This window comes from Sinocyclocheilus anshuiensis, unplaced genomic scaffold (assembly GCF_001515605.1).
Source record: "Sinocyclocheilus anshuiensis isolate Anshui unplaced genomic scaffold, SAMN03320099.WGS_v1.1 scaffold122, whole genome shotgun sequence".
NCBI lineage: Eukaryota > Metazoa > Chordata > Actinopteri > Cypriniformes > Cyprinidae > Sinocyclocheilus > Sinocyclocheilus anshuiensis.
The window spans coordinates 572,780-585,383 of record NW_015544153.1 but is presented as its reverse complement, the minus strand read 5'-3'; the positions used below and the strand labels follow the sequence as shown (position 1 = coordinate 585,383).

Sequence of the window (12,604 nt, the reverse complement as noted above, 5' to 3'; positions counted from 1 at the left end):
GAACACCGGCATTGTAGGCTACTCTCCCAGGAAACAGTCACAGTCCTCCATAAAATGCGCTGCACACATCTGAATATTTGGGTTGAATTGTTCTGGAACAGTGTTGTAAACACAACTTACTGATTTCACCATTGATTTCTAGTCGTGTCCTCTTTTGGAAGGCCAAACAAAGTATTTTCGCAACGAAACACACAGCGTCTTCATAACATGGCAGCGGCGGTGGCAGCAACAATAAAGTTACGCCTTCTTTCTTTGCGTGAACATTTGGGCGGCGTTATGCAAATCTTCCCACACAGTGACGTAGACATGTGGGGGCGTGTTTAAACGAGGCATTTTAGGAGGGTGTGGACCAGTCCTAACTTTTATAAAGAATATCTCTTTGGGTTTGAGACTTTACTCTTTGCAACTTTAGGGATCTTATCTATTCACGAACAGCTTGTAACACTCCAAAGAGAAAGGAAAACTTGAAATCGCATCATATGACCCCTTTAACACAAAAACTAAATTGTAAAGACAAATTGAAAACAAAAGAGAAGTCAAAACAAAATTATAACTTCAAAACTATAATAACCCTATGCTGAGGATTATTATATTCACAAGATATAATTATCTTAAGATTTGAGATGAAAAACACCAGATCTGTGTTAGACCATGGGATATCATTCTAAAATCCAACACTGGGTGGCACATGTGTCTCATCATGTGCCTTACAAATACACCACATTAGAGTTTCTCTTTTGAAATCTATCAGCACCCATTAGATCCTATCACACCGTGAGCTGCTCTCCAACTAAACTGCTTGATAGCTTCTATTTAAAACACATGGTATCTCCAAGGAACGGCACTGTCGCCATCTGTAGTGTGTTCAGAGCCTAAAGGAGCCAAGCTGAGCATCACAGATGAATGAGTGTGCGAAAGACAGAGAGAAACAGTCACGCTCACTCAAAAAGCAACACCACGGCGTAAGCAGTACCTGCACTGAGCCCCCCAGCCTCTCGGCCGTGAGATGCGACCCCAGAGTCTCCTTATTGGTCACTGGAGTGGGCTGGGACTCACTTCCTTTGGGCTCGGGTGACTGATCGACAGTGGAAGAGCATTTTGGGTGGGGAAGCATGGAGGGTGGGACAGGGTGAGATGGATGGAGATTTTGAGGTATGATGGGAAGGGGCCGGTGGGTGAGTAAACACAAACAAACGAAAAATAAAACATTAAAAAGAAGACATCTCACATGCAGAAGCTTGCTCAATTACTAAGATAAAAGGTGTAAGTGAATGACACAAACTAATGGAAATAAACAAGAAAAAAAAAGTGAGGAAAAAAAATAAACAAATGAACATCCCAGCAAACATGCAGAATTAAGAAAGGCTGCTATTAGAAATCAATGTGGGTTTTCACAAATAATGACATGAACACTACCATTATATCTCTTTTAACATTGTTTTTTAAAGACATGCAAGCACAAGCAGAGGGGCACATACAGATACAATAATCTTCCACCAGACTTTTAAGCTCATTTTATGCTCATGTAGCATGAAATGAATGCAGAGATACTCATCGCCAAGGGTTAAACTGGGATTTTGGAGTTGGGGCTACCTTACATTTTTTTTAAAAAACAAGCAAAATTGCAACTGTATGTTAGTGAATGCACATCAGGACACATTTGATAGATTTTATTTCAAGATGTCACAGGAATGGAGGGATGAGCCATAATAAAATCAGAATTTCCAGGGTGGCATTCTATGCTGCACTGAAGAACACTGTCTGTTTGTTAGTGGATGTATATTAGTAACAGGGGCACATTTTGGCTACATTTTATTTTGTGATTTCATTGGGACATGGGTGAGCAACAAACAAATGGTGTATGTGCCAGAGTTGCATAATTAGTCCAGACAAGGACTAATTAAAAAAGTAAACTACCATTCAAAAGTTTGGGGTCGACAAGAGATATTTTTCAGCAAGGATGCATTAAGCTGATCAAAAATAACAGTAAAGTCATTTATAATGTAACAAAATTTCTATTTCCAAATAGATGCTTGTTCTTGTTCTTTATCAAAGAATCTGGAAAAAATGCATCACAGTTTCCACAAACATTAAGCAACACAACCATTTTTGTCAATGATAAGGAAGGATCACGTGACTGAAGATTGGAGTAATGGCTGCTAAAAAAATTCAGCTTTGACATTATAAGAATAAATTACATTAAAATAGAAAACAATCTAGAACTCCAATAATATTTCGTAATATTACTGTTTTACTGTATTTTAGATCAAATAAATGCAGCCTTGGTGAGCATAAGAGACTTCTATCATAAATATTTAAAAATCTTGCTGACAACAAACGTTCGAAAGGTAGTATATCTAGACAAAAGGGAGAATCGGTATTGAGGAATTCTTGTCCTGTCCACATTGTCACAATCATCCAGATATCAGGACAAAAACAGATCCAGGAACATGATATTCATGGACCTTCACCATATGGTTAAAGTCAGAACATTTATGCCCTACAGAAAGTGAAGACAATGCTGATACTGCCACTGATTTTGATTCAGCAGCAGGGAACTTTGTCTCTAAGCAAGTAAAACAGATTTGTTTACATCAAGCTAGACACAACTAACCAGCCTTCCATCCCACTAATTAATCACATGATCGAAGTTCAGAAACTGCATTGCACAACTGTAACATCACGCAAAACCTGAGCAACTCCTCTAACAGCTTTTCTTCTGTCATCAATGTGTATGGCCAAAAGCATCAGGGCTTATTCTGATTGGTCACATATCCAAAGAGGAAAAGTGGGCAGAACGCTCACCTGGAGTGGGTATACTGCATCTGGCTACATGTTTGAGTGTGTAAGATACATCCTACACTGCACTGGAGCGAATGAAATGTATACTATGACCACCTAGGGTGAAAGTGTATAATGTACTTGCCTGAGGTAGATAAACTCTGAGTTTGATTGTGCACCCAACTCACCTGGTTTTTGGTCTGTGGTTGTGCTTTGTCTCTGCTGCTTGGCTGGGGTGTGTCTGTGGGGATGGGGCCTATGGGTGTAGGCTGTAAAAGACAACAATGATCTCACCGTTGAGCACGTCTCACACACGCATACATGATAACCCAACGTAGCATGACAAAGGCATTTGACAGTTGAAGTACACAAGAAAGGCATTGAGGAAGTGTCTGTGGAGGAACCAAACACTCACTAGAGGCTTGCCGACCCAGTCGTACTCGTAATCAAAGATGTAGCCATTCCTGTCGAAGAGGTCTGTGAAGAGCTTCCTCAGGTAGTCATAATCTGGTTTCTCAAAGAAGTCCAGTCTTCTCACATATCTCAGATAGGTCGCCATTTCCTCTGCAGTGTGTAAAAATAGGAATGGCGTTAGTTAAGGGAAACGCTTCACATGCTACTGTGCTTGACATGACAGAATCGATGGCACTAACCTGGGAAACTTTCACATAGCACTTCGATCGGCGTAACTCGCTTGGTGTCGCCAATTTTCTGGTAACGTTCTTTCAATGTGTCTGCCTGTATGGAAAACACACACCTATATGGGATTTCCCACCCACAAACTCCTCATGAAAGACTAAAACTGGCTGAAATGTAATGAAGCATATGCAACACACAAATCCAGGGCAAGATTTTGCCTCTGGCTAGCTTTATTGAATAGGCAATGACTCAACAATAGAAGATGGTTTTACTATTTTTTTTACATTGACTTTTTCATTCTCACCCTACTGTCATGTGCCTTCCATGTAATCTCTTTAAGTGATGAATTAACAATGATGTGAGGGACAGCACTGCAGCAAGTAAGCGCTGAGCTTCTAACACCTGTGTGCACTCAGAATCAACCGCAACCACTACAGCCATGTGACTGATTGCTCTATGACACATGGCTGAGAAACTGAAGCTGGTAACACTTTACTTGAAGGGGTGTGCATAAGACTGACATGGCACCTTCATAATCATGACATGACACATGTCATGAATATGAAGGAGGTTTTATGCATGTTTATGACAACTGTCATTAAGTGTCATTCGCTCAGTTATGTCATTTTTAATGCAAATATGTCATTATTTGACCTAACCCTACCCCTAACCTTACCCCTAACCAAAGCCCATAACAAAGACATCTCAAACAATGTCATCTTTGCATTAAAAATTACATAACTGAGCGAATGACACTTAATGACAGTTGTCATAAACATGCATAAAAAACCTTCATATTCATGACATGTGTCATGTCATGATTATGTAGGTGTCATGTCATGATTATGAAGGTGTCATGTCAGTCTTATGTACACCCCTTCAAGTAAAGTGTAACCCTGAAGCTCAACGTGAGCAGCTGATATCTGCACTTGTTGCCATGTCATCACACTTCTCGGTTACACTACTGTTCAAAAATTTGGGGTCAGTAAGACTTTTTTGAAAGAAATTAGTTTTATTCAGCAAGGATACATTAAACTGATCAAAAGTGCCAGTAAAGACATTTGTAATGATAAAAATTTTCAAATAAACCCTGTTCTTTCATCAAATTTTTTATTCATCAAATACTGAAGAGAATCATGTTTCCACACAAAAAAAGCCGCAAATAAGTGTATTAGAATGATTTCTGAAAGATCATGTGACACTGAAGACCGGAGCCTTACAATGAAATGGGAACATTTTTTATTTGTAATAATTTCATATTTATATTGCTTTTACTGTATTTTTCATCAAATAAATGCATCCTTGGTGAACAAAAGTGACTTATTTCAAAAACATTAAAAAAAACGACCAACCCTAAAATTTTCAGCAGTATTGTATATGTGCATAGGGGAAAAAAACCCAGAGGATTCCTTTATTAATACCACAAAAAAAGGTCACAAAGATAAAAAAAAAAAACACTCCTACGCGAGGTGAAGAAATGAAAATGAAAAAAAAAATTTCAAGAATGTGTGGTAGAAAAGTGCAAACCTTCAAGCCCTGCCAGGGCAAACTGCCTCTCAGGAAGTACATAAACATATGGCCCAGTGCTTCTAGGTCATCCCTTCTGCTTTGTTCTGAGGAGGAAGAAAAACAACAACTGTTACATGTCATACTGAAATACGCAACAGGTACATTTTCGCTGTAAAATGAGACGGCTATATTTAAAACTGCATGAATAAGTGGGTTACATAAATGTGAGTCACTCAGGAAAATGAAAGTATGTAATTAAAGGTGAGTTGCTGATTTTATTATTTTTCCTCTTCACCCAAGAAATTGGTTTAAAAAAATAAATCTAGAAAATTTACATTTTGGAAATACAAGGCTGGTTTTCATAGGAAAATGAAAGGAGTGCACACCTTTTCCCAAATGTGTGTTGATACTCATATATCGGGCAGTGCCAGTCAGGCTCTTATGCTCTCGGTATGGGATGTGTTTTTTGGTCTCGGGGTCTATGTATTCTTTGGCAAGCCCGAAGTCAATGATATGAATGGTGTGCTGCCTCTTGGACCCCGGCCGCCCCACCAAAAAATTCTCTGGCTTGACATCTCGATATATCAAGCTCCGCGTGTGAACGTACTCCATACGTGTTATCTGAAAAAACAAGGAAGATGCTGTTGAGGACATTCTGGACCAAAAACCCACAAAAATATCCCACAAAAACATGCCAGAGCTGAACGATTCCTAGAAATCATATAAAAAAACAGCCAAAAGAAATCCTAAATGTGTAGTAAGACAAACCAAAATTGCTGAAAAAAAAAGCTAACTCTAGGCTCTCTGACCAGATGCTTACCAGTTGAATAGCTATCATTAGGACGGTCTTGAGGGAGAAAGTGCGGTCACAGAGGTCAAACAGGTCCTCCAGACTGGGCCCAAGCAGTTCCAGAACCATAGCATTGTACTTCCCGCAAGGCCCGAAGTAGAAGACCTGAGGAACTCCCTCTGCAAAGACAAAATGATCATTTAACAACCCAGTGAAATACAAATGTAGAATCTCAAATATCAAACTTTTGTTATGTTTTTGTCCTTTAGAGAAACAGTTTTGTATGATTATTTTCTTAACACCACCAAATGTTTAGCATCCTGTTCACAGCCAGTACAGGCCACCGTCTCCGACAGGACCCATAATGACAACACCTTGAACAAAACATTGCTAACAAGCCCTTGGTGAGAGGGCACATCATGCAATTCATTAAAACAGTGACTATCTCACGCTCACAGAGTTTACAGAGGCCTGTAAAACAGCTGATCTTTCCCACATACATGGCACGTTCTCTCCCACAGTAACTACTCAGTGCACAGACTATGGGCATGAACCTGAAAGGTTAATGAAGGTGGGGCTGATGACTTGAACATCATTCAACAGAACTGTTTTGCTTCCATTGAGACTATACACAGCATAGTAGGGGTGGGTGATATACCAACTAAAACTACATAGACTGGTATAAATTTTCTACTGCAATTATGCAAAACAGTGGTTTATGGCGGGGAATGAGCATTCAATTACCACGACTGAGGTGCCCTTGAGCAAGGCACCGAACCCCCAACTGCTCCCCGGGCGCCGCAGCATAAATGGCTGCCCACTGCTCCGGGTGTGTGTTCACGGTGTGTGTGTGTGTTCACTGCTGTGTGTGTGCACTTTGGATGGGTAAATGCAGAGCACTAATTCTGAGTATGGGTCACCATACTTGGCCACATGTCACGTCACTTTCACTTTCAAAGAGCAAAAAGAGCTTGTACATGAAAGGAAAAAGTCTGTGTCCCCTTTGTAAATTATGCTTGGCGGGCCATATATAATATAGACTATTAAAACAGCTGTGGGCCGCTTAACATTCATCCACGGGCCGCAGCTTGGACACCCCTGCCTTAGATTCTGATGCAAACATGACAACTAAAAAGATCTATTTATTTATTTCTTTAGCTTAGGTTTAAATAAGCAATGACAAGCAGATATATTTAAATAAATCTATCAAATGAATATTCATGACAGTAGAAATAGGAAAAAAATGTTCAAATGTGTAAATATATGTATAAATAATTTATAATAATAAAATATAAATAAAATAGTACATACCAATGTATTATTATTATGGTTTTAAGTTTTATATCATATATTTATCAATAATAAAAATGAATTTAATATATTTACTTTTAAGAATATTGTGCTATAGATTTTTTTGCTTATACCACCCACCCCTAGCACCATAGTACAGCTTAAAGTTACAGACCAAAGTAAATAGTCTTGTGCAAATAGCAGGTGTTGAGCATAATTACTTTTTTGATGCTGTCTTTGAAAAATCAAGCATTGCTGTGTGACTCCACAAAACAAGACCTCAAGGACATACAGTTCTTAACTGCCTCCCATTGCCAATGTTTCCAATTCAATTTCTAGGTCGCCTGTGCCAAATCCCGCATGTGTGTGTTCTTCGGTCCAATGGTCAGATGCAGAGGCACATGAGACATACTGAGACAGCGAGCCGAGGAAAACCCAGCTCCAGGGAGGATTATAGAAGGATTTACCTGATCTGGCAAACGTCATTCTCATGGGTGGGGGTGCCGAACACGCGCACACACCTGCCTGCACTTTAGCCGGCCGGATCCGTTTGGAAACCACATCGATGGTGAATGTGCCCACGGCCAAAGTGTAGCCAGGAAGCTGACTCATCAAAGCACCAGATCCGAGGTTTAAACCCAACGCCAACTCGACAATCAGAAGGAGGAAAATTACAACCAAGCGCAGCTGGATCACTTCCTTGAATTGCAAACAAGGCCATGACAGGTTTCAAATCATACCGAAGAAAATTAAATATTTTAATAATTATTATATAGGCAGAAAGCAGGGCTGTATGAGGAAGCACAGTCCAATTTATCCATGCAGTACGCAAAAAAAAAACTGCACAACAGAGAGGCATGTGATGAGCAGTAATTACAGAGTCCACAAAAAGTATTTGGACATGCAAGTCACAGCTCTCAATTAGGAATGAACCGATAATAACATTATGACTTACACAGAGAATTTGATATTTTTCCTTTTTATGTTATGGCAGATATCCGATAGGGTGCTAATGATAAATGAAAAGCATTCTAATAATGAAAAGCATTCTGAGCCAAGGTGCAATTACATGGCTCGGCTGAACACACAAGCATAGTTGCAAGTTCTTCAGTGCTCTTCTTCATGAGCATTTGAGTGTGCAGTTAAAAACTAGATTAGAGCGGCATCTGCTGTTAAAAGCTAAGCTCAGAATCGATTCCAGAGAGAATGGCGATGCATTCGGAATCAATCCATGAATCGCGATGCATTGATTTATCTTCACAGCCCTAACAGTACTATAGCAACATGAAATACTGATAGAATACAGTGATAACAAAAGTAATCTAAAAACAGGCAGAAACATCCAACCATGATTAAATATTCATTATTAGCTGATTAATATCAGTCAACCGATATTGATAAATAAAAATAATAAAACGGCAAATGCATACATGCATAAATAAATACATAAAAATACAAACAAATCAATCAATCAATAGACTAATGCTGTTAGTCATCAGCATATCAGTTTTAGTAGAAGTACGAAATTAGTTCATACACTTTTAAAAGTGGCTTAAGTGTCCAATCATCTATGTAGGCAGTCTCTGGCTTTATGGATTTTTTCTGCGGCACACCGTTGCACTATAAACACCCTCTGTGCAGCGACACCAAATTTCAACAAGGAGATTTTCTGTCATATCAAAACCCCACTCACTTACATCACTAACAGAGCCTGAGAGAAAACAACACAACTCATTGTTCATCAAACACATGTCCTCTCAGAGCAGACACACTGGAATGTCAAAGTTTAGCATACATGCCCGAGCGAAGGCTTGCATATTAAAGATTCAGCATGCAGCCGGAGAACAACAAGGCCCTGATTCCATTAGCGGGACAGTGGAAGAGAATCAGGGGCTAAAACGTGATCGTTCCGGCCGGCGCAGGTCCCAGTGTGACTCAGGAGATGAGAGGACTTGCATTATCCACCCTGCTGCATAAAACATCCAAAGCCTGTACTGCAGAGAGTTCCATGACCCTTTCCCCCCAAATGTCAGAGACTGAACGCAACGATTGATAAGCCACTAACCAAATCACAGTCACACCATCCAACTCAGCTAAAAAAACTCAAGAGCTTTAATCTGCAGCACAATAGCAATTAAACATTTAAACAAAAGCTATTTAAAACAAGACACACAAGCAAGCCAGCAAATTCCCCTTCGCTGCGCTTTAAAATGTCTCACGCTTTAAATAATTGACAGAGGCATAAAATTGTATGACATTTAAGGTACAAAACTGTTGATGGGCAAAGCAAAGATCCTATTTATGATAAATGCAGCACTGTGGAATCATGGAGCAGTGTGGCAATACGCCCCCAAGAAGTGTCCTAACATGACCTGGACTCATTTTCCAGTACGGCAGAGAATTAACACTCTTCTTTAGTTGCAGGTTTAAGTGAGCAGAGGTTCTCTGGGGGCTTAAGACGAGTCTCACAATGGCAGATCCTCTCAAAGGATTCTCTGCTGGAAAAGCTGGAGGGTCTGGTTTAGTTGTCGCTCTCAGGCTTCATAAAACCTTTAGATCCAGATTTTACAACTGTGAATCACTGAATCCCACTGGCTTGCTTTGGAAAGTAAGGTGAAAATTTAATTGTGTTCCCTTCAATTTAACAAATAAATTGAAGGGAACACAATACATCAATATGTTCTCTAAATACAAATCTATAGGGAGAACACAATGAGTTGTATTAGCAACAATGTGAAAATACAATTTCCAACAAATCTCCATTAGTTTTTATTTCATTAAAAAGTATATCAATATTTGTGTAAATGTCTAAAGATATTAAAATCAAGATACATTTACTTGGGAACCAAATTACATAAGATTAGAAGTAGTGATGGGCAATATCTTATCGTTTGCGATATACCAGTAGAAATTCTCCCCATCATAAGATTTAGTCTTCCTGCAATAATAATGATAATGCCTAGTTGATGACGTTTTTCTTTGTGCAACCCATTTGCAACTCACGTGCAAAGCAAATACAAGTACAGCGAAAGGTGGACATGAAGCTGAGGATTGCTGAACGAGGAACTACCTCTACAATCTGGAGCTGGTTTGGTCAGGGCTGTGCAGTATGTTCGACTAGCATTTATAAATATACTTTATTCATATAAAAATACCAGAGACGGCTTGAAGAACACAGATAAACCATATACTGGCGCAATCATGTTTATTGTCTTCTAACTGTTTATCCTCTCTAGCTGCGTTTATTTTGCTTCAACGATAACTGGCGGCCTTTGTCCATGTGATTTCCTGGAATGTCATAAGTATTATTACTTCTATGAGTCTCACTTGTGGAGTTTCTGCTCTAAGGTGCCCTCTGTTGACGAGTATGAATTAAACAGACATTACATGTGTACTCACTAATGCGCATAACACCCTATTTTGGGTACAAATTTAAAAAATGTCTCTCTCTAAAGAATTTGAAGTAAACATATGCAAATCCATACTTGTGGAGTATGGTGTAGAGAAGTGTACAGCAGTTTTTTTTTTTTTTTTGCTCTCAGTGGATGCATAAGATTTCCAGACAAAAATAAAAAAATTACTGTCAGATTTTTATCATCATAATTTAATATTTTTTAATAAAACTTAGACCTTTCTAATGATTTAAAGTTATAGTCCCCCTGCATGTTAACAGGTCACTTCTGCAGTTGTTTTGTCAAATATAATGATAATAATAACTATTATTATTATTAATATTATTATTATTATTATAAACACTTCCAATTTGTTCCACCATCTCAAACGCAAATCCAAGAATGAAGAAAGTCAAAAAGATGTGTGAGTATGAAGATGTGCGAAAAGACACCAATGTCAAGTAGGCCTACAGTTTTATTCTTTTATGTAATTGGTTTATTTTAGGAGCCTGTCTGATGATGGGTAAGTTTTACTTTTAAACCAATGCTTGTGTTTCTTTTTTTATATGCAAGTAAAACATGTGACAATATTTAGATGTGCCAAATACAAAATGACCAGGACAAACAACATACAAACATAATGTTTGTGTTTCTGAGGCGATCAAGACAGCTTGCAGCTATCACTAGTAGCCAAAACAAGTGGTAAATGGCACTATATTTATATAGTCATTGATATTGTTATCGTAACAAACACCAGAAAATATTGTGATATAGTTTTAAGTCCATATTGCCCATCCCTAATTAGAAGTCTTGTTTCCTAAGAAATTGACCAAAGTGAGTTTATGATTAAATCAAGAACAAATACCTGCCAGTGTGGCAAGAAAAAACTTAATTCAAAATTAAAACAAGTTTCCATACATATGAATTGGAAAAAATGCTGACAAAAATACTAAAGATATGAAGATATTGAAGATATGAAGATATTCATTCTTTGCAGTGCCAGCTATATTTAATGCTTTTATTTTATGAAGTTACGATTTTCTGCTCCGATTTAAGACCTTTTAAAGCCTTAATGTGTGGAAGCGTGAATTAACACTTTTTAAGACTTAAAGACCCGCAGAAACCCTGTAAATAGTCAAACAATAAAAGATAAATGATTATTCTTTCTTTAGCCTTGTGAAAGACCTGGATCAAAACAGCAGCAGCCATGATAGCCATCCATGTTTATTTTCTCTTCACGCACTACTGAACATATGGCTTTCTTCTAGAGAGGAATCAGTCACGTGCTGGACATACGATAATAGCAACCCAGCTGCGAGGAGTCGTGTAGTTATAAATATAGCGGGCCTGCCCTGCACGCCTGCACTTTCACTGGCTATTAATGTTGCAGGGGTGGCAACAGTGGCTCCGGTGAGCTGGCAGAGGATCAGATCCCAGCTCTGGAGACAGGCGTTCAGTGAATGAGATCATTGCATTGCAGGGTGTCTATGAGTCGATGTGAATTAGAGCTGCACTACGTGCCAGTCAACCTTCCGGTTCAGTGATCAAATGGATGGAAGCACCAAGGATTTGTACAAGCTGCACGTCCTTTTTATTGTAGGGCTTAAAAGGATCAAAGTTCAGCCTTCTGGCTTCACAAAATGTATGGTAATTACAATCAAAATGGCCAGGTGTAGCTCTCCAATCACACAGCTCGAGATTTAATCTGTTATAACCTCATTCATAAAGCAAATGATCATTTAAATCTGGGAGAGTGACACACTGAGGCATTACGCAATAAATAAGAACTTGAACACAACCTTCTCATAGCGGACTTCCCCTCACCTTATACTAGTGCTGGGCGGTATACCGGTTCATACCGAATACCGGTGTTTATTTTTGTTATGATATGAATTTTTAAAATACCGCAATACCGGTGTATGACGCTTAAACAACATTTGGAATGCGACACTGTTTGAAAGGGGTTCCGTTTCACTGTTGCACTATGGTGAGCGAACAGCTATATGTTTTACTAAGCGTGAAAGTTCCGAAACTGAAGCTGTAGAACTAATAGAACGTGATGACACAGAAAAACTCATCCACAACATCCACGCTGACCGCCACAAATATCCACCGCCCCCTGCCATCAGCTCCCGCGTCTCACACACACGAGCGCGACTTTAGCACTAGATTTAGCAACTTTCAGACCCTTTTAGCGGCTTTT

At 39.0% G+C, this 12,604-nt stretch overlaps 1 protein-coding gene across 3 annotated transcripts in view; it reads right to left on the bottom strand.

Moving 5' to 3' along the window:
* Positions 1-12,604, bottom strand: part of LOC107695259 (casein kinase I) — a 40,855-nt gene that overhangs the window by 3,751 nt on the left and 24,500 nt on the right. For 2 of the 3 annotated variants that reach the window (XM_016495073.1, XM_016495072.1), the window contains exons 4-10: positions 5,750-5,898; positions 5,316-5,550; positions 4,948-5,033; positions 3,435-3,519; positions 3,197-3,345; positions 2,970-3,050; positions 974-1,075 (exon numbers count right to left, since the gene is read on the bottom strand). In XM_016495073.1, coding sequence (XP_016350559.1) covers positions 974-1,075; positions 2,970-3,050; positions 3,197-3,345; positions 3,435-3,519; positions 4,948-5,033; positions 5,316-5,550; positions 5,750-5,898 — 887 coding nt within the window. The remainder of the gene's footprint in view (positions 1-973; positions 1,076-2,969; positions 3,051-3,196; positions 3,346-3,434; positions 3,520-4,947; positions 5,034-5,315; positions 5,551-5,749; positions 5,899-12,604) is intronic. The other variant, XM_016495075.1, reaches the window with a different exon arrangement.